Source organism: Heterocephalus glaber, unplaced genomic scaffold (assembly GCF_053883595.1).
Source record: "Heterocephalus glaber isolate CG9 unplaced genomic scaffold, H.glaber_assembly_v1.0 deba00000943, whole genome shotgun sequence".
Lineage (NCBI taxonomy): Eukaryota > Metazoa > Chordata > Mammalia > Rodentia > Bathyergidae > Heterocephalus > Heterocephalus glaber.
In genome coordinates, this window is record NW_028258175.1 from 602,173 (window position 1) to 623,923 (window position 21,751).

At 42.8% G+C, this 21,751-nt stretch overlaps 1 protein-coding gene and 1 pseudogene across 4 annotated transcripts in view; one reads left to right on the plus strand and one right to left on the minus strand.

The window, feature by feature from the left end:
- Nucleotides 1-5,000, minus strand: part of Itgam (integrin subunit alpha M) — a 51,239-nt gene extending 46,239 nt beyond the window's left edge. For 2 of the 4 annotated variants that reach the window (XM_004856244.2, XM_004856245.2), the window contains exons 1-4: nt 2,741-2,906; nt 1,651-1,756; nt 293-396; nt 4-74 (exon numbers count right to left, since the gene is read on the minus strand). In XM_004856244.2, the coding sequence (XP_004856301.1) occupies nt 4-74; nt 293-396; nt 1,651-1,756; nt 2,741-2,768 (309 nt within the window). In that variant the 5' untranslated portion in view covers nt 2,769-2,906. Of the gene's footprint in view, nt 1-3; nt 75-292; nt 397-1,650; nt 1,757-2,740; nt 2,907-4,927 lie in introns of those variants that run through there. The other 2 variants (XM_021237492.2, XM_021237493.2) reach the window with 2 other exon arrangements.
- A 6,135-nt stretch (nt 5,001-11,135) lies between these two features.
- Nucleotides 11,136-19,065, plus strand: LOC147828609 (signal recognition particle 9 kDa protein pseudogene; annotated as a pseudogene).
- The last annotated feature ends 2,686 nt before the right edge of the window (nt 19,066-21,751 follow it).

Sequence of the window (21,751 nt, forward strand, 5' to 3'; positions counted from 1 at the left end):
CACCAGCAGCCGGGTGGGGTTGGTGGCAGCGGCCAGGGACAGGCCCAGGGACATATTCACAGCCTCCAGGGGCACTGAGGAGACAGACATGGCAGATGTGGTCGCCCCCCGGGGGAGCTTAAAGGACCACTTCAGCCTGGCACATGGGGGCACCCAAATCACAGAAAAGGCAGGAAGAGGCTACCTAAAGCCCACAGGGAGAGCACAGCCCGGGGAGCCCCCACCACAGGGCCCCAGAAGACGGAGTGCCGCGCTGGACCCCAGCCCTGGGTCCCGCAGGGCAGCGACTCACCCTGCAGTGAGACAGGCTCACACCGGCCTGTGCTGTAGTCACACTGGTAGAGGCCCCCTGTCTGGTTGGCAGCCTTGACCTCCTGCGGGGCTCCAACCACCACCCTGCAGGGAGAGGTGGGAATGCAGACCACACTGACACACAGAGGACAGCAGGGACCTGCACAAGCATCCTGGATTCAGTAAGGAGGAGGAAGAGTTAGCAAAAAAAAAAAAAGGAAAAAAATTTTTCCAAATGGGAAAGGAAGTCACAAAACTCAGAGGACAGTTAAAAATGGATAAATTCAGGGACTGGGGATTTAGCTCAGTGGTTCCGCCGCCTACCTCACAAGTGCAAGGTCCCAAGTTCGATCCCCAGTACCAAAAAAAAAAAATGAATAAATTCAGCAGGGTATGGTAGTGCACACCTATAGTCATCTCAGCACTCTGGGAGGCTTAGGCAGGAGGATCACAAGTGAGACCCTATCTCAAAACAAACTTGTAAAAATTTAAAATGGGTGGGGATGCAGCTCATTATGAAGGCCCTGTGTTCAATCCCCAGTACAATCAATCAGTCAATTCATATATACTCAACCACATAGTCATTTTAAATAAATCTCTGTATTTTATAAACTATTATAAGCAAAATCAAAAAACAAATGATAAACTGGAAGGAAGGAAGACTTAGCTCATACCCCAGACTACTTCCCTCAATATAATCAGTTCCTACAAACCAGTAAGGGGGAAAAAGAGAAAAAGCGAGCAACAGATAAGAAAGAAAGTGTTTACAGAAAAGGAAACACATCCCTCATTAAGAGGGAAAGCAGTCTGAAACTAAATTGTGATACCAACTCTTATGTATTGGGTTTACAACGGTTCGTTAAGTTTGATAACACAGCGGATTGGCAAAGGGATAGGGAAGTAGATGTGTCTGGGGCAAGTGTACATTGTTACTACCCCTATAGAGGGCAATCTAGAAAATCTATGAAATTGGATCTGCCCGAATACACTTTGGACCCAGCAATCCCTGTGCTCAGAATGTACTTTCAAACATACTTGCATATGTGCAAAATGCCAGCACTGTTCATGTAAAAGTTTGGAAACAGGGCCAGGGATGTAGCTCAGTGGTTCCAGCGCCTGCCTCGCAAGCACAAGGTCCCGAGTTCGATCCCCAGTACCAAAACAAAAAGAAAAAAAGAAAATCAAAGAGCCAAGCTTGCAGCACAGTAGCAGAGCACCTGCCTGACCGGCATGTGTAAGGCCCTGGGTTCAATCCCCAGCACCATAAACAAACAAACAACAAATCAGTCGAGGAAATCACTTCCTGCCCTCGAATTTAGGGCAGCACACGAGATAGGCGACTGCTCCTGGGGTTCTCACCGGGATCCCTCAAGCTGGACCACAGTCTGCCCGAAGCCTCTTGCATTCTCTTGGAAGGTGACTGGATTCTCAGTGTCCAGGTTGAACCCATGACATAAGGCCAAGGCTGGAGGGAGAGTGAGCGGGTGAGGGTCAGGCAAGGGAACCAGTGGCCTGCCTTCCTGCTCCATCTCCTGCCTGCCCAGGTCCCCACACAGCAGCAGGACCAGGACGCCTGTCTCCTGGTCCAGCTCTGGCAGTCTGGGCAGGGCTCCCCACACATCTCCACTGAAGGCCAGGTAGTAAATCCTCCAACTTTGCAGGCCGAAAGGTAGACCATGTTACACAGGCACTTTAACAAGAGAGGATGCATTTCTACAAATTGTTCATCAGGAAATTCACAGTATAATTATTATGTATAATTCTTTGTAATTCAAATTTACTAATGAGCACAACTGGAATTCTTTAGGGGGATGGTGTTTCACTTAACTGGAATTCAGAATTAGTGTTCCCAATCCCTGAAGTGATTATAAATGTTCATATTCAACTATGGCTTAGGAGTAACAGCCAACAAGTGGTGGGCCACACTGACCATGGGTCGCGTCTGCTGACTCACGCCCAAGGACCACCATCCCAGAGTGAGTCAGCCCATCTAAGCTCCAGCCTCCATCTGAAGGAACAATTGGTCCTTTACACAATGTTGCAACATGATGATTTGTCCAGCAATGAAGCTCCTAGAGACTTAGAAAATTTCCTTTCTATATAACTCTCAAGCATTTCCTTCCCTTTTGGGCCTATTTTCCACAAAACATAGGCACAAAATGAAACTAACTCACATCATTTTGATTCACTTGTCACTCAACCAACATTTACACTTAATACTTGTTAAACAGAAGTGGAGGTGGGCCCAGGATTTAGCTCAGTGGCACTGAACCTGCCTCACGAGTGCAAGGTCCTGAGTTCAATCCCTGGTCAGTTGTTTACCCTTCCCCAAATCCACTTTGTTCTTGCCCAGCCTAACTCTTATGTAGTCTGTGCCCCTTTTCTGCACTCACAAACCAAAAGTCTCCCCTCTTCCCCACCTGGAGGAACCCCCAAGTCCCCAGCATACCTGTCACCAGAAGAACTCCACAGGTCATGGCCGAAAGGAGCAGGAACCTGAGAGAAGCATAAGCTGTGGGTAACAGAAACCAAGGAACCACCTCAAGGAAGTCACCCAAGCCAGAAAGGGTGAAAAAGAGAAGTAGGTTCACTTCTCGGCCTTTTGGCTAAGATCAAGAGTAAAAAGAGAAGTAGGAGGCCAAGGCCTGCTAAAACTCAAAGGAAGAGGGCGGAGGCTCAGTGAGCACGCAGCCCAGCTCCACTTTCCTCATGAGCTCCACACAGCCTGCTTTTCCTCCCTACCTACTTTCCTGCACCAAACCCTCGAGGTCACTATCCAAAAGGTGCCACTTGTCACCCACTTGCTTCTGGGGCTGGCCAAAGCATGTGAAAACCAAGCTAAATAGCATTAGTTCTGCCTACTGGAATGTATGTTCTGAAGACCAATAGAGACAGCACAAGGGTGAGAGGTCTCCCCCAAAAACAGGCTTTATAAGATATCCCCCCAGCAGCCTGTGAGAATGGAGGTACCCTTCAGCCAGAGTGTTCTCAACAAGGACAATTCAGTAAAGAGAAACCTGGTGCTTTTTAACTATTCTGCTTTTTAATAAAAACCTTAAGGCCAGGGATTTAGCTCAGTGGTTCTGCCACCTGCCTTGCAAGTGCAAGGACTCTAGCTTGATCCCTGGTACCAAAAAAACAAAAACAAAAAATCCTTATATTAGCTTTCCTCTCTCTGAGACACAATTCCCAACACCCATAACTTAAAGGAGGGGAGGTTTAACTTGGCTCATGGTTTCAGGGGACTCAGTCCATGGTTGGCTGGCTCCAAGGCGGAAACATCAGAGCAGAAGGGTGTGGCAGAGCCAAGCTGCTTAGTTCAAGATCACAGGAAGCAGAGAAGAGGAACAGTGCCAGAGAGGATGGGGCAAAGGACTAGGGACCAGACATGGACCCTAAGGCCAGGCCTCCACAACCCACCCAGATACACCAAGAAGTGTGTCCACCAATTCCCCGAGTGGATCCCAAAGCCAATTGTTATGGTTTGTATCTGGATGTCCCCCCAAAGCCTCGTGCAGTCATAAGTGGGGCTTTTCAGAGGTGGCTGGACCTAGAGTGTATGATGCTGGAATTAAGCATATAACGCTGGGATCAAGGTGTGTGATTACTAAACTGGTCCACTGATTGGCATAATTCTGGGCATGGATAATGGGAAGGCCCACCCCGGGTGAGTGCTACCTTCCCTAAGGGTGTGTGGCCTGGATAGAATATAAGAGACAGAAAGAGGGCTGCCATCCTTGCTTGCTGCTTGCTGCTTCTGCTGTCTTCTGCCTGCCATGGACTGTTTCTCCTCTGTGATGCCCCTCTGCCATGTCATCCTGCCATGGAGTCAGCCAACTATGGATTGAAAACTCTACAAACTGTGAGCTAAAATAAGCCTTCCTCCTTTAACTGTGGGTGTTGGGTATTTTGTCTCAACAACAAGAAAAGTAACAAAGACACCAATCAAGTTGACATCCTGTACTAACCTCTATAAGCCTCAAACGTTGCTCAGGAATTTTCCATCTCCAAGGTATTTCTTAAGAAATACCAGCAAGGTGACCCGCAGCTCTTACAGTCCCAGCTACCCTGGAGGCTAACACAGAAGGATCACTCAACCCCGGGAGCTCACAGCCAGCCTGAGGAACATGGCAAAACCCCATCTCTTCTTTTCAAAAAGTGAAATACATCTGGAATTCCAGCACTATCAGAGGCTGATGCAGAAGGATCATAAATTAGAACCCCACCTAAGCAATTTAGCCAGGTAGTAAGACCTTGCCTCAAAATAAAAAGTAAAAAGGGGTGAGTATGTAGCTCCATCCAAAGGCCCTAGGTTCAAAAATGAAAAATATAGTAACAAAAAAATAATGGAAAAAATAACTAAGAAGGCCAGTCAAAGATGTAATTACAAGATGTCATTGCAAGGTTGTTTTTAAAGATGAAAAACTAGAATGATCTGAATACCAACATCAGAGGAATGGTTAAATGCTGTCTCACTCTGTAATAAGTCTTTGCATTCTGTTTGGTACAGTAACTAATTCTGTTTTCAATGACCCAGAAAAATACTTTCACAAAATATATAGAACTCCAAAGCGAAGTAGGATAGAGGGGAAAGGATGTGTAAAAAGGAAAAGAAATCATAATTTCAAAACTGTACTTTTAAGAAAACTGCAACTTCAGGGCACAACGCAGGCTCTGCAGGTCCCCACTCCACAGCTCTCCTCCAGCTCGGCTGATGCTTCTGGGCCTCGTTTTTTTCCAGCCCATCACAACCAAAGTTCCTTAAAGATACTGGAAATGCATAAATTAGCTTAGTTGATAAGATAAAGGGTAGAAACCTGACCTTAAAATAAACAAATTCAAAAGGTTCAGGCCCGGGGATTTAGCTCAATGGTTTCGCCACCTGCTGCACAAGCACAAGGACCTGAGTTCGATCCCCAGTACCAAAAAAAAAAAAAAGAAAAGAAAAAGCTTCAAAGAAAATTTCAGGGAAAACATCTTCGGTCAGCATCTTAAAAGATGCCTCCAAGAACACCCAACCCCAGACCTAGGGCTCCTCTCTCTCCTCTGAGTTTGTACTTCTTTAATTCTATCTAATAAAACCTTTCTATTCCTCACACTGATGCATCTTGACATTCTTTTCTGTGACCAGTCATCCATGGAGTGGATGTAAAAAAGAATCGAGATGTGTTATGTACACATGCCAACTCCCCAGGATGAACATAATTATTATGTATTGCAAACATGTACTAATAAAAATAAATTTTAAAAGGGCCGGGGATTAGCTCAGTGACACTCCACCTGCCTCCCAAGCGCAAGGTCCTGAGTTCGATCCCCGGTACTGAAAAAATAAAATAAAATAAATTTTTTAAAATACAATCTAACAAACCATAAAAAACCTACTTTGTGAGCTACATTGAGGTCCCCATCACATTATTAGACACAAATGTTCAACTTTCAACAAGAAACATCAGACATACAATGAAAAGGACAATTCAAAGAAAAAAATAATAATAAACCAACCATACCATCCAGGAGAAAGACCAAATAGCAGACTTACTAGACAAAGACTAAAATATTTGTTTTAAATGTCATGTCAGATAGCATATGGAGGGCCAGTGACATGGGTGGTAAAAAGAATTTACCAAGAGACAAAGATTATAGGAAAGACAAGAGTTTATTTAGATGAGTACAACATCAGGAGAGACAAAAATTTGAGTTTCCAGCAGAGGTATCACACAAGGTAAAAGATTTGGGTTTTTATAAGGGAATTGATACATGGGAAAGAGTCTGAGTTGGAAAATGTAGATATCTTAGAAACGCATTTTCCAAGGCATCCTGTTTTTTGTTAATCTTTCAGGAACATCTGCATTGTAATTAAAGTTCTAAATCAAAGTTGTAAATTGTCAAGGCTCTTTAATTAAGCCTCACAAAAGGTTCTTTAGACTTAGATAAGTGTATCTGCATATTTTAACATTTTGGGGAATGAGATGATATAATGATAGCTCAGGCAAGAAAAGGATGGTTTTTATATTTACTTCTATCTTCTGCTGTTTTCAGTCCTCATCAGTGCAGTGCTTTATGACTGTCCAGTACAGTATGCGCCAGGAAGAAGTATGTTATCAAAGTTTGGGTGCTGAAAATTTCAATCCTTTGTCACCACATTAAACACCAAAGGAAGACGTATAGAAAGTCAAAAATAATGTATTGACAAAATAGAAATACCAATAAAAAGATAGAAAACCTAAAAAGATACCAAAAAGAAATTCTGGAGCTGAAAATGACAATAACTAAAGTGAAAATGAAAATTTCATTGAAGGGAATCAAAGGCAGGTTTGAATAGGCAGATAAAAGAATAAGTAAACTTGAATATAGGACAATAGAAATTAAGTCCAAAACACAGGAAGAAAAAAGAATGAAGAAAAGTGAGCAGAGCCTATAGAAACTGTGGGGCCACCAGAAAGATCAACGTATATGTTGTGGGAGTCCCCAGAAGAAAGGAGAGAGGAAGGGGCCAAAAACTTCCCATGTGATGAAAGTTATAAATACAAACATCCAAGAAATTGAAAAAACTCCATGTCTCAAAGGCCCACACTACGACCCATTATAATCTAGTTGTTGAAAAACAAAGACGGAGAATTTTGAAAGTGTCAAGAAAGAAATGACTTGTCATGTACAAGAGATTCTCAATAAGATTATCAGAAACTTTGGTGCTCAAAAGGCAGTGGGCTGATACACCCAAAGTGCTAAAAAAAGAAGTGTCAATCAAGAACCCCGTATCTGGCAAAACTATCCTTCAAGACGGAAGGAGAAATTAATCTATTTGTAGATAAACAAAAGCCAAGAGAATTGCCACTAGAATTACCCTGCAAGAAATGCAAAAAGGAGTTCTGCAGATTGAAATTTAAGGGCACTAGATAGTACCAAAGTTAGAGGAAAAAACTCAATAAATGTAGATACACAGGTATTTATAAAAGCTATATTGCAACAATGGCACATATTCCAGTTTTTTGTTTTCCACATGATTTAAGAGATAATGTTTAGGGCTAGGGGTTTAGCCCAGTGGCGCCATGCCTGCCTTGTAAGTGCAAGGTCTTGAGATCAATTCCTGGTAAAAAAAAAAAAAAAAAAATATCAGCCTGAACTACATAATGAGACCCTGCTGCAAAAAAGACACACACAAAAAAAAGAGAGAGAAAAAGAGAGACAATCTTTAATTATTATTTTATGTTTTTGGACATACAAAATATAAAGACAATTTTCATGTTATCAACAACTGAAAGAGGTGAAAACTAAGCTGTTAAAGAGTAGAATCTGTGTATCCTATTGAATTTTTGCTGACATTTTTTTTTTGTACCAGGGATCAAACTCAGGACCTTGCACTTGTGAGGCAGGCACAGTGCCACTGAGCTAAATCCCCAGCCCCTTTGCTGACAAAACTTTATTTGGAGCTTCTAGGAGGGAAGCGCAGCTACTCCTACACCCTTGACAGAGGAAACAGTCATCCTCTGTTGGGGGTGGTAGTCTGCTTTCACCGAGCTCGAAACTTCAGGAGGGAGCAGTGAGGGAGGAGCAGCCAGCCAGATCAGCTGGATCAACCCTGGTGATCAATGACAGATGTCACAGCCAGATCTCCCTCACATCCCAAATTTTTTAATTAAAGTGCTATAGTTTTAGGATGTTAAATTAATTCCTATGTAATCACAAAGAAAATAGCTAAGGAATATGCAAAAAAAAAAGGAAATGAGAAATTTAAAGTCAATTAAATACAAAGAATTACAATAATACAGGAAATGAGAGACAAAATACTATAAGGCGTATGGAATTGTTTTATATGCAAATGGATCAATTTCTCCAACCAAAAGACAGAAATTTGACAGAATGAATTAAAAAACAATCCACTATATGCTATCTATAAAAGTCTTTTTTTTTTTTTTTTGGTACCAGGGATTGAACTCAGGTCCTTGTGGTTGCAAGGCAGGTGTCAGAACCACTGAGCTAAATCCCTGGCAAAAGTCTCAGTTTAGATGCAGAGTATTGTTACTTTCAACAAAAGTTTAAAGTAAAAAGATGGAAAAGGATACTTCATACAAATCCCAACCAATAAACTAAGTCAAAAGGTTTATAAGAGACAAATAAGGACATTATATACTAATAAAAGGTCCAGTTCAGCAAGATGACATATAACAATTATAAACATTTACACATTCTATTAGTCTCTTTCCCATAGCTAGGACAAAATACTCAACATCAACAACTTAAAAGAGGAGAGGTTTATTTTGGTTCATGGCTTCAGAGGGTTCAGGCCATGGTTGGTTGGCTTCAAGGCAGAAATGGCATGTTGGAAGGTGTGGTGGAGCAAAACTGCTCCAACCATGGCAAGCAGGAAGCAGAGAGAGAAGGGAGAAGCTGGGGATAAAAATACACCCTCCCAGGTCACACCCTCAGTGACCTACCTCTCTGAAAAGGCCCTACTTCCCAAAAGTACATTCAGCTATGAACTCATTGATGGATTAATTCACTGATGAATATAGTGTTTCCATGATCCGGTCACATTTTAAAAGCCCCACCTCTGAACACAGACTTTTAGGGGAGATTTTAGACCATAACATCTTTCCCCAGCCCCCAAAAAGCTGATGTACATGTCCTTATGCAAATGAATTTAGCTCACCTCCAAAAGTTGCCAAAGTCTTAACAATTCAAACATTGGTGCAAACTCTAAGTCCAAAGTCTCCCTTGACACTCAAGGCAAACTCTTAGTTGTAAGTCTTTATAAAAATCAAAAAGAAAGTTGAAGACAATAATGCCTCAGTTCACAAACACTTCTGTTTGCAAACATTTGGTTCACAAACAAAAGCATTGAGCAAAATTCAGCTTCCATTTGCAAACTCCACATCTGGTGAAAAAGATGTCCATGGCCATCTTTCCGACATCAACACAAATGCAATCATCTTTCCCCAAATCATAAAACAAATTTATAAACAGAAGTACCACTGTGCTTCCAATGTACAATGCACAGGGTTAGCAGTCCCATTCCAAAAGAGAAGAATAGGCAGTCAGAAATAAATCAGACAAAAGGAAGACTGAAACCAGGGAAACATAAAATCCTGTAGGTCCATGTCCTGGGGCATGTGGTGACAAGATGTGTGCTCGAAAGAGCCTGGGCAGCCCCATCCCCTGGCCTTGGCAGTTGCAGCTCAGAGAGCCTCTAGTCCAAGCCCAACCCTAACCCACTTCTTCAGACCAGGCCCCACTGCCTAACAGTACATTCAGCTATGAACTCATCAACAGATTGATCCATGATGAATGTATAGTAAGTCCCTGACTTACAAACAAGTTCTGTTCTGGGAGAACATTCATAAGTCAGATGCATTTGTAAGTCCAACAAAGTGACCCCTTTGACACAAAGGTACCATGTAAAGCATTTTTTTAAAATATTGTAAATAAACTATTTTTACTTTTACAGTTACCTTAAAATGGTGGCACAGTACAGTACAACTGGCATATAAGGGATTGCATGGAATGAACAGACAAGAAGAAAGTTGCTAACTGGAGGAGGGAGGGAAGGTAGGAGATGGCAGAGCTGAAGGATCATCAGCAATAGCAGATGGAAGGCAAGATGGGATTTGGCCCACACCTGATGCTGATGACAAGGGTTTTCTGATGGATTCAGTTCTGTCCACCCTATTGAAAAAATGATCCAGTGATGTGTGATTAGTGGCTCTCTCTCTCTCTCTCTCTCTCTCTCTCTCTCTCTCTCTCTCTCTCTCTGTCATCACAGATGATTCTGTAGTGCTGGATGGCATTCTGAATGGCTGCTGCAATTTCTGTGTGTCATTCTATGCTGGGGTCCTCTTCAAAAGAAAATTCCCTTGCCACTTCCCGTGCTGTGAATCTATTTGGTTCTTCAGTTCCATCTTCCTCTGGGCCTTCTTCCTCTTTTTGCCGGGCCTCTGATCTCAATAGGTCTTCATTAGTGAGCTCCTTGTGTTGCACAGCAAGGAGTTTAGTGAAGTCATCCTCCTGCAGACCTAGCTCCAGCTTCTTGCTGAGGGTCACTAAATTGTTGAAGATCTCTTTGGATCTTCTCAAGTCCATGAACTTCATGAACAAACTGTGGCAAAGGTTCTTCCAAACTCCATTCATGGTGACAGCCGAAACCTCACGCCAAGCAAAGTTGATGTTTTTTATGGTCTTGTAGACATTATAATTCTTCCAAAATTGTCACAAGGTTGTTCCTATTTCATCAATTGCCTTCACTGCCTAATGAAAAAATAACATTTCTTGAAAGTCACAATAATTCCTTGGTCCACAGGATGAATGAGCACCATATTCAGATGCACTACTTTGATGTTGGGATAAAAGTCATCCATGAATTAGGGGTAACCTCGTGCATTGTCAAGCAGCAAAAGAATATTAAAAGGGGTATCTTTCCCCAAACAATATTTCCCTATCTCTAGGATAAAGTAGTGGAAAAACCAGTCAAGGAAAATGGCCTGTGTACCCCAGGCTTTGGATTTACTCTTTCACCAACAGGTAGAGTGTCCTTGGCTGTGTTTTGAGGGCCCTTGGTTTCTCTGAATGGTAAACTAAGAGAAGCTTTAGTTTCATATTGCTGGAAGCATTGCCACCAAACAACACAGTAAGTTTGTCCTTTGCTGCTCTGAAGCCTGGTGTCATGTTTTCTTCTTCACTGATGCAACTTCATTCTGGCATCCTCTTCCAGTCCAGCCCTGTCTCATTGATGTTAAAAACCCGCTAGTGTAAATAAGCACCTTCATCAATAATCTAAGTGTTTCTGGAAATCCTTGGGCAGCTACAGTCTCTGCAAGGTTGGCTCTAGCCCTGAATCTGTTAAACCAACCATGGCTGGCAGTAAAAGATGCACCCTGTTCACCCCACTTTTCCAAGTCTTCAAGCAGGACTTAGCCTTACCTCGAATAAGCATTGAGCTGAGTGGGACTTGACAGTGACGCCAATCCTGCACCCACACACTGAGAAGTTTCTCCATCTCCTGTCACTGTACCGCAATTTTTGGATGTTGTTGTCGACTTCACTGGCAAAGCAGACTTCGCGTGTCCCATGGCCGTGCCCTTGTTCTTTAGAATTGAGCCAGTGGCGGAATGGACCATGCTGTAAGAGTAAGCAGCGGCTGCCATCTTTTCACCTCTGTCCAAGCTCCCAATTACTTTACTTTCGTTTCCGTGGTTACTGCTTTGCTCTGCTTCCAGGTAGCCAAGGCTCTGACTGAGCACCATCGCACCGTGACACACGGCAACACAGCTGCAACAGTGCCCTGCACACATGACAGCTTCTTCTGCGATTTGTTCATATCTACGAATGTCTGTGACGTGAGGTCCACTCATATCTGCAAAGTCTGCAACTCAAGCATCCACAAGTCAGGGACTCCCTGCCCCCCATGATCCAATCACTTTCCAAAAGACTTCTGGGGAACATTTAGATCTGAACCCTAACCCAGACTAAAGACCAGCAAGATATGTGACGCAAAGATTGACAGAAATAAAGAGAGCAATGGATAATTCTGCAGTAACAGTTGATTTTGATGCTCCACTCTCAATAATGAACAGTGAATACAACAACGCGGGCAGGGAGGCACACACTTGTGGTCCCAGCACTCTGGGACGCTGATGCAGGAAGACCACAAGCTCAGCCCACCCAAGGCAACTTAGCAAGACCCTGTCTCAAAACAAATGGTAAAAAGAGGTGGGTATAGTTTAGTAGTAGAGCACCCCTGGGTTCAGTCCCCAGTGCCATGAAAGATAAGAAGAATGAATAGAAAATTATACAGTAGATATGGAAATAGAGGACTTGAACAACATAATAAATTAATAGATATATATATATAGAACCCTCCACCCAATGAAAACAAAATACACATTCTTCTGAAAAGCACATGGTACGCCTTCCAGAGCACACCATCTGTTGGACCACAAATTAAACCTCTATGTATTTTAAAAGACATTTATCATACAAAGTATCTTCTCCAACTACGCAGAGATAAACCTGGAAATCAATACCTGAAGAATACTGGGAAGATTCACAAATTTATGAAAATTTAAAAGCACACAACTGGACCAGGGATTTAGCTCAGTGGTTCCGCTGCCTGCCTCACAAGCGCAAGGACCCAAGTTCAATTCCCGGCACCAAAAAAAAAAACAAAAGCACACACCTAAACAACCAATAGATCAAAGAAGAAAGAGCAAAAGACATTAGAAAATATGTAAGAATTAAATAAAACAAAACATACCAAAACTTCTGGAATGCAGCAAAAGCAGTGGTAAGAGGGCAATTATAGCTACAAATATGTTCCCTAAAAAACAGGAAAGATTCCAAATCAGTGACCTAACTATACAATTTAAGGAGCTAAGAAAAAGAAGAGACTAAACCAGCAGCTAGCACAAAAATAAAATATTAATATTAGAGCAGAGAGGGCTGGGGATTTAGCTCAGTGGCACTGTTGCCTGCCTCACAAATGCAAGGTCCCGAGTTCAATCCCCGGAACTACCAAAAAAAAAAAAAAAAAAAAGATAAGAGCAGAGAAAAACTAGGCAGAGAAGAGAAAATCAGGAAAGATAAAATTTGGTCCTTTGAAAGGGCCGACAAAATTGACAAACCCTTAGGTTAGATGATTAAGAAAAAAGAATTCTAAAGTCAGAAATGAAAGTGCAAACATCAGTACTGATTCTATAGAAATGAAAGGATTCTAAGAGAGTACTATAAGCTGAGCACTACAGCACAAGCCTATAATCCCGGCTACTGAAAAGGCTGAGGCAGGAAGGTTACAAGTTGAAACCCGGGGCAACTTATTGAGACCCGTCTGAAATTATAAAAATGTAAAGGGATGGATAGCTCAACATTCCCTGGGCTCAATTCCAGTAGAAAGGAAGAGGAAGAAGAAAAAGAAAGAAAGAAAGAAAGAAAGAAAGAAAGAAAGAAAGAAAGAAAGAAAGAAAGAAAGAAAGAAAGAAAGAAAGAAAGAGAGAGAGAGAGAGAGAGAAAGAGAGAGAGAAAGAAAGAAAGAAAGAAAGAAAGAAAGAAAGAAAGAGAGAGAGAGAAAGAGAGAGAGAGAAAGAAAGAAAGAAAGAAAGAAAGAAAGGGAAAGAAAGGAAGAAGAGAAAGCTATGAAATTGGATAACCTACATAAAATAGACAGATTCCTAAGAATCTGCTAAGGGCTAAACTCTGAAGAAATAGAAAATCTGAATATACCTATAACTATAGTATATAGTATAGATAGTAAGGAAATTGAAACAGTCATCAAAAGTCTCCCAGCAAAAAAAAAACAACAAAACAAAACCCTGTACCGATAATTTCTATCAAACATTTAGAGAAGAATTAACATCAAATCTTCTAGAACTTTTCCAAAAACTGAAGTGAGAGGAAGACTCTTGGCTTATTCTATGAGGCCAACAATAACCCAATACCAAAGCCAGACAAAGGCAGAAGAAGAAAACACAGACCAATACCCTATATGAACACTGATGTAAAAATCCTCTACAGAATACTTGCAAACAAAATTCAGTATCATGTTAAAAGGATTATACAGGGTGACCAAGTGAGATTTATTACTGGAATAAAAGAGTGGGTCAACATAAAAGAAATGATCAATATAATGCAACATATTAATAAAATGAAGGTGAAAACATGATCATCTCAATTGATACAGAAAAACATTTAACAGAATTCAGCACTCTTTCATGATAAAAACAAAAAGATGCCCAAACACCCAACAAACTGGTAAAATAGGAAACTACCTGCACATAAGAAAAGCTACACATGCAAAGTACGATGACACGTACACACAGGTGCACACACAGAGGACATCGCCGTCAGTGGCGAACAGCCAGACAGCTCTCTAAGATGAGGAACACTGATCTTCTCCCATCTATTCCACACGGTCCTGAACGTCCTAACCACAGCAGTAAGAAAAAGAAGTGAGGCAAAGGCAGCAGGCGGCCAGGGACGGAGGGGCTTCTCCGGGTCCCATGGCCTTGAGCCGTGTCCCTGCCAGTGCCATGGTGCCAGGCCTGGGAGAAGTTCAGCCCCGCCGCCGAGAAGCTCTGTCTCCCTCACGGGCCCTCAGAGGGCGTGCATGCTTCTCACACACAGGCATTCTGAAGGGGATCTGCGTACTAAAGTAACACATGATGTAGTTTGTCTGGTGTATAAAACAGACCAAGCTCAAGATAAGGAGACAGAAATTCCAGTCAGCTGAGGCCACTCATGGTAGCCAAGGAGTGGCACAGTGTTGCCATGGCAATAGGCTGCTGGTTTGAAATGCAGATTCTTTTTGTCCTATTGGTAGGAAGTAAATATCTTTTGGACTTGAGAAAGTATTGGACAAAAAAAAATTTTTTTTGGTACAGGGATCAAACTCAGGACCTTGCGCTTGCGAGGCAGGTGGCAACACCACTGAGCTAAATCCCCGGCCCCCAAATACATTTTATATAACTAAGTGGGCTATTCAAAATGCAAGAGATCATTTTTTGTATTTTCTTTTTAAAGTTCACTTTGGAGAGCTAAGAATGTAAATGCTTTCAGTTTTTAAAAAGCCATCACTTATTTTTGGAAACTGTACAAGCAATGCAAGCATCTTAGGGACTTTCAACAGAAACTGTCTGCTGTTGGGCAAAGTGTATTAATTATTTCTCTGGTAAACTTCTTTCTTTTTTTTTTTTTTGGTTTTGGTTTTGGTTTTTTGAGATAGGGTCTTGCTATGTAGTTCAGGTTGGCCTTGAACTCACTATGTAGCCCAGGCTGGCCTCAAACTTGAAGTGATCCTCCTGCCTCAGCCTCCCAAGTGCTGGGATTACAAACATCCACCACCATGCCTGGCTTCTCTGGTCAATTTATATCAGTATTTGAAAATTAAATACCAAGAAAAGCCAGCTCTTAATTCATCTGTCTTTAAGAGAAAATTAAATGTAACCATTTTTCTGGATTACTCTATTTTTTCAGGAGCATAAAATTTGTGCTGTTAATAACCAACAGATATATATGGTACCTGGAATTAACTGTGCACAGCAGTTTGCTTGACTATATAGTGTAGTCTTGGCCATATCTAAACATAGTTATGAATAACAAGTATTCTTACCTTAAGCTTTTCAGATTATACTGTATTTTTAATTTGTAGTATCATCAATGTGTTGAGCAATGATTAACTTCAAAGCTGATTTTCAGTGATGAGTAATAACAGAGCCATTTGAATGCATGAGCGGATTGAGACTGCCATTTGGCAGGGATTTACTGCATATTCCCACCAAAGCACAGGGCTGATCCGTGTTCCCAGTGCTACAGCTTTGAACCTCTATGACACCTGCCCATTTTCCCCTTTAAAGTGTTAAGTATGGGGCTGGGGATTTAGCTCAGTGGTTTCGCCGCCTGCTGCGCAAGCGCAAGGGCCCAAGTTCGATCCCTGGTACCAAAAATAAATAAATAAATAAATAAATAAATAAATAAAGTGTTAAGTATGACTATCACAATTGCTCTACTTATCCTATATTTATAATCTAATTTTACTATCTAAACATAGTGTTCACAAGTGGATTCATCAGAGTGAAATGCAGGCACTGTATTGAAACACTTTTGTAGAAATTTGTCACATTGAATAACAGTTTAGCATCTATACTTTCATTACCCATAAGAATTTTGGCATATTTCAGAGAGGCTGGTAAATAAAATATTATATAAACTTTTTTAAAATGAAGTATTACAAATTGAAAGAGGAAAAGTAAAATGATCTCTGTTTACAGGTGACATGATCTTATATGTTGATAAACCTAAATATTCCACAAAATCACTGTTGGAACTAATAAATGAATTCAGCAAAATAGCAGGACATGGGGGGGCACTTAGCTCAGTGGTTCCACCGCCTGCCTCACAAGCGAAGGGTCTCGAGTTCGATCCCCGGTACCAAAAAAAAAAAAAAAAAAAAATAGCAGAATACAAAGTGACATCCAGAACTCAGTTGCATTTCTACATATTAATAATAAACTACCCAAAAGATAGCTTAAAAATTTATTTAAAGTAGCACCAAGAGGATGAAATATTTATGGACTAGGACGATAGTTCAATGTTAGAGCACTTGCCCAACATATGCAAGGCCATGTGTTCAATCCCCAATGCCACAAAAAAAATAAGAATAAAATATTTACAAATTAATTTAAACAAAGAAATGAAAGCCTTGTACAATAAAACTACAAAACATTTTTTTTCTTTTTTTTTCTTTTTTTTAGTACCGGGAATCGAACTCGGGACCTTGCACTTGTGAGGCAGGCAGCGGCAGCATTGATCTAAATCCCCGGCCCTACAAAACATTTCTGAAAGACAGTAAAGACATAAATAAATGAAAATCAATCCCCTGGATTAGAGTACATAACATTGTTAAAATGTTACTACTACCCAAAGCAATCTACAGACTTTATGTAATCCTTAACAAACTCTTAATGATGTTTTTTCGCATAAAAAGAAAAACACAGACATTTCCCAAGGGGCCTTGGCGACGCCCCCCGGAAGTGGAGCGCGGGACTTCCACTCCCGCTTGAGGCCAGCGGAGCCGGAGACGCGACCAGAGGCCAAATTAGGGATCGGACAAGACGGGGCTGCCCGCAGGATCATCAAGATTTCTTCAGCCATTTGACCCTTGCAGAAATGTTGACCAAAAATTCGTTTTTTGTGAACTAGACAGTGTGCTTTACAGTCTAGTAACCGGCTCAAAAGACTTTCCTAAAGGTCTTAAACTGCCAAGAGGCAGAACTTGGATCCTGAGCAGTGTGACTCTCCTGTCTCTTGTTATTGGGAATGACAGGAAACTGTTTGCTGGCAGAGCCAGTTCCTGGCATTAAAGCAGAACCAGATGAGAGCCACGCCCGTTATTTTCATGTGATCATTGCTGGTCCCCAGGACTCCCCCTTTGAGGGAAGGACTTTTAAACTTGAACTATTTCTTCCAGAAGAAATGGCAGCACCTAAAGTACATTTCATGACCAAAATTTATCATCCTAATGTAGACAAGTTGGGAAGAATATGTTTAGATATTTTGAAAGATAAATGGTCCCAGCCCTGCAGATCCGCACAGTTCTGCTCTTGACCCAGGCTTTATTAGGTGCGCCTGAGCCAGATGACCCATCAGCAAACGATGTAGCAGAACAGTGGAGACCAAAGAAGCCCAAGCCATAGAAAAAGCTAGAGCATGGACTAGGCTATGAGCCAGGAAGGATATTTAAGTCGATCCAATAATCAAGTCTGTGTCACTTCTGCTCTGCCAAGACTTCTTCCTTTCTTGTTTGCATTTAACAGACACGGTCTTAGAAACATTACAGAATCAAAGCCCAGACATCTTCAGTCCTTTGGTGACTAAATGCACATTAGAAAAATCTATGTCTTGTCCTGATTCACTGCTGTAAAACGTGATCAGAGGCTAGCAGTGGCCTCTCAGAAATTTCCCCCATCATGGTTTAAGTATAAAGCACTGTGAATGAAAGTAGTTGTCAGGGCTAGCTGCAGGGGTATAGATGTTCTTTATTTTATTTTTTGAGGGGAAAAGCAGTTTCAAAATTTTATGGGCTCCTTTCCCCCCCTTTTATGGTGAGCTCATTGCATTGGTTAAAAAGCAGCTAACCAGTTCTCTAGAATACACTCTCTAGCCAAGTCTAACTTTACTTAGACGGCATAGATGGACAAGCTGATTGTTTGAACCAAAATGGGAACATTAACACACATCACAGCCCCCGCTAATAACACTGTGCCTTAAAGGTTGTGACCATTTTGCATGGCTTCTCTGGCAACTTCCGTAATTCTTCTTTTTTTTTGGTACCAGAGATCGAACTCAGGTCCTTGCACTTGCACAGCAGGCGGCGAAACCACTGAGCTAAATCCCCAGCCTGCAACTTCTGTAATCCTTATGTCTTAGTAGCATATACTTTGCACAGTTTATTTTACTGTGCTTATTTCATTTTCCCAATGTGACGATCATATTTTAAAAATTAAAGCTGATGGAACATTCTGTTTTGGTCTTCACCATCTGACAAGTAGAATGCCAACAGATGGGTTTGCCAGTTGCTTTTCACAGATGCAGATCTGTGTTAAGACATTACTGAATGGAGTGTTTATAAGCAGGCCCTGAGCATGCATAAAGCATCCCCTCGAAATGTGAATGTATTACAAATTGAAAGAGGAGAAGTAAAATGATCTCTTTTTGCAGGTGATATGATCTTATATGTTGATAAACCTAAATATTCCACAAAATCACTGTTGGAACTAATAAATGAATTCAGCAAAATAGCAGGACATGGGGAGGGGGCATTTAGCTCAGTGGTTCCACCGCCTGCCTCGCAAGTGCAAGGTCCGGAGTTCGATCCCCGGTACAAAAAAACACCTCTTTTTCATCATCCGACTTCCCCCGGTAACCACTGCCCCCGCTGTTTGCTTCCCATTGGCAAAATTTCTCCAAAACAGCTGTCTCCTCCCATTCTTCCTTAAGCCCCTCCCATCGAGCTTTCCCCACCCCAGCCCTGTTCCGCCGGGGTCACCAGGCCTGCGGGGCCGCCCGGCAGTCCGGGCCCAGACTTTATCTTAAGTGGCTCAGCAGCCGCTTGTGACGCTTGGCCACCGCTTCCTAGGCCTGAAGTGCACATGCAGCCTCTGGCCCTTCTCCGCCTCCCTTACCCCTGCCAGCTCCCTTCTCCCAGCCTCGTGAGAGGGCGCTCGGAGCTCACTCTCTGTGCCTCTTCTCCTTTAATCCCTGCTCTGTCCGTAGGTGGCCTCGTGGCTGTAGACATCATTTGTCCCTGGTGAGTCCCAGAGTTAGGGCTCCCTCCTGGACCTCTCTCCTTAGCTCCACCCTCAGATAGCCAACTGCCCTAGAGGTCTACCGAGGATCTCAAATTGAGCGTGCAAAATCGAACTCCTGGGCCGCTGTGTGCTCTCGCCCTGTAGGGTCACTTCTTTTCCTACTTTTACTTGGCCCAAACTCATTCTGCAAAGTCTGTTTCTTTTCCTACCTTCAATAAAACTTTGCTACTGTTAAAACGTAGAATAAAATTGAACTCCTGATCACTCCGCATCTTGCCCCACCTCAACATAAAGCATCCGAGTCGAGGGCCAGACCAGCCAAGGGCTCATGATTCGCCCAGTAAAGATGCAGTGGGCCATTCTTAGGGTCCAATAGTTCACTACTTATGTAGACAATAAAAGTAAAAGTACCCGAAGCTCCCCATGGTTCTTCTCCTGCACATCCAAAGGAGGATTCTGAAGAGGGGCGCTGTATTCTAAACCACAATTAAAGCAGTTTACGTCTGTAGCTCTGTTTTGGGGGTGAGAACATAAGGGGAAGCAGAGGGCAGAAAGCCTCATGCTTCATCAGAACCTGAGAGGCAGTGAGAAGCTGCCTCATGATAGCCTCCTAAGGAGGTGGGCAGTGACGGGAGATTGCCACAGAGCGGACACTCAAGGGCCACCCATGACCCGAAGGTGTTCCGACAAAGCTGAGATTAGGGTGACAGAAGCCTTTGCCCGCGGCCCGTGTGGATACAGCCAGGTTACTAGGGCACCACGGTGCGATGTGTCCCCTACGTGCATTTGCCCTATGGCCAGGAGATCCTTCCCGTGCTCAAACCAAAAGTCATCAAGGACTGCCATGGTTCTGCCTTCAAACACATCCCAGACAGGACTGCTCCTCACCAACTCCACTGCTGCCAAATTATGGAGCCACCCTCATCCTGTCTGGATTCTAGAACCCTCTCTCTACACCCATTGCCTCTACTCCAGCCTCCCTCTAAAGCCAATTTTCAATACTGCAGCCAGAAGGGTCCTTGTAAAACACAAGACATCATTCTGCTGCTCTGCTCAAAACCTCGCAAGGCTCCCCAGCTCCCTGGAAGCAAAAGCCTTTCTACAACCCCGGGCCTGAGTGAGCCGTCATCCTGTGCCCCCCTTCCTGCCTGAGCTCCTCTCCTTTCTTCCTCTCTTGCCCTTCTGCTGGCTTCCTCAATTTCTTCAGACCTGCTGGGCAACCCAAGGCTATCGTGCTGGCTGTCCTCGGGATGCCCATATGGCCCACTCCCTCACCTCCTTCCAATCAGCATGTGTTACACCATGTGCCTCTCCATCCTCAACTTCACAGATCCCCTTTGCTCTGTTTCTCTTCTCAGATTTTTTTAGCTTTTCTGTCAAGGGAGTGAAGATCTCAGAGTCTCCCTCACCCCACACGGTGCCCCGGATTCTGGCTTGGCTCATTCCAAAAAAATCTTGTGGACCTACCTCTCCAAATCTTTTCCTCTTGCTACACAGACAAATTATCTCTATCTAAACTCTGATGTGCATGGCCCACCACATCCAGAGGAACTTATTCCACAGGGTGCACTCCCCTGAGAAGGTTCTGGTAGTAAAATAACAAGGTATTGGGCTGGGGATTTAGCTCAGTGGTTTCGCTGCCTGCTGTGCAAGCGCAAGGACCCGAGTTCGATCCCCGGTACCAAAAATAAATAAATAAAATAACAAGGTATTTTTTTCCATTGACACTGAATTGCCATTGATACAGGGCTCCCAAGAAAGGTTCTGCCTCGTTCATCCTCAGTCATCTGTTTTAGCCTTTGAGGTATGAGTTCAAAGTAGAAAAACTAAAATTTCAGCTCTGTAAGTTTATGATCTTGAGCAAGATACTCTCTATTCCTCCTCGTCCTCATCCGGTAAATAAGGGTAATAATACTACTAATACTTCAGAGTTAACATCTCAGTGAGAATTAAATGAGAGTGAATGTCGAGGCCCACGTAATGAATTCTCAGTTCACATTAAGTAGAATTTTCTACCAACTTTTTTCTCCTCTTCCTTCTTCTTGTTTTTGAGACAGGGTCTCGCTATGTAGTTCTAGTACAGTTAGAAACAGGGAAGCTGAGGGACCCACTTCCTTCCCTTCATTCAACTTCAAACACATCACCACCCTAACAAGTATCCATGTTTAAGCTTAGGAGATCATGACGCTCTAGGTGGCAGAGCATCAAGACCAGTAAAAGAGGAACGGGAGGCACCTGGAGTCAGAGGTGTCTGATCCTTTAAATTCTGGAAGCCTGAGTTACGGGGATTCCTCTTCCTCCTCCTTTTTCCTTTTGCCCTTCTGCCTGTTCCTGCTGTTACTGTCTCATGATCTTCAATAAACTAGCTACTTACTACTTACTACAACATGTATGCTTGGCAATTCTTTCCTTGTCATGCACAAGAATCTGGACTATTTTTGACCCATCCAACTGTAACAGTTCAGGCTGGCCTTGAACTCACTATGTACCCTAGGCTGGCCTCAAACTCACAGCAATGGCAATCCTGCCTCAGCCTCCTGAGTGCTGGGACGACAAGGGTGCACCACCACCTCTCTCTCTCTCTCTCTCTCTCTCTCTCTCTCTCTCTCTCTCTCTCTTTCTTTCTTTCAGACAGGGTCCAGGCTGACCTAGAACTCTCTGTGTAGCCC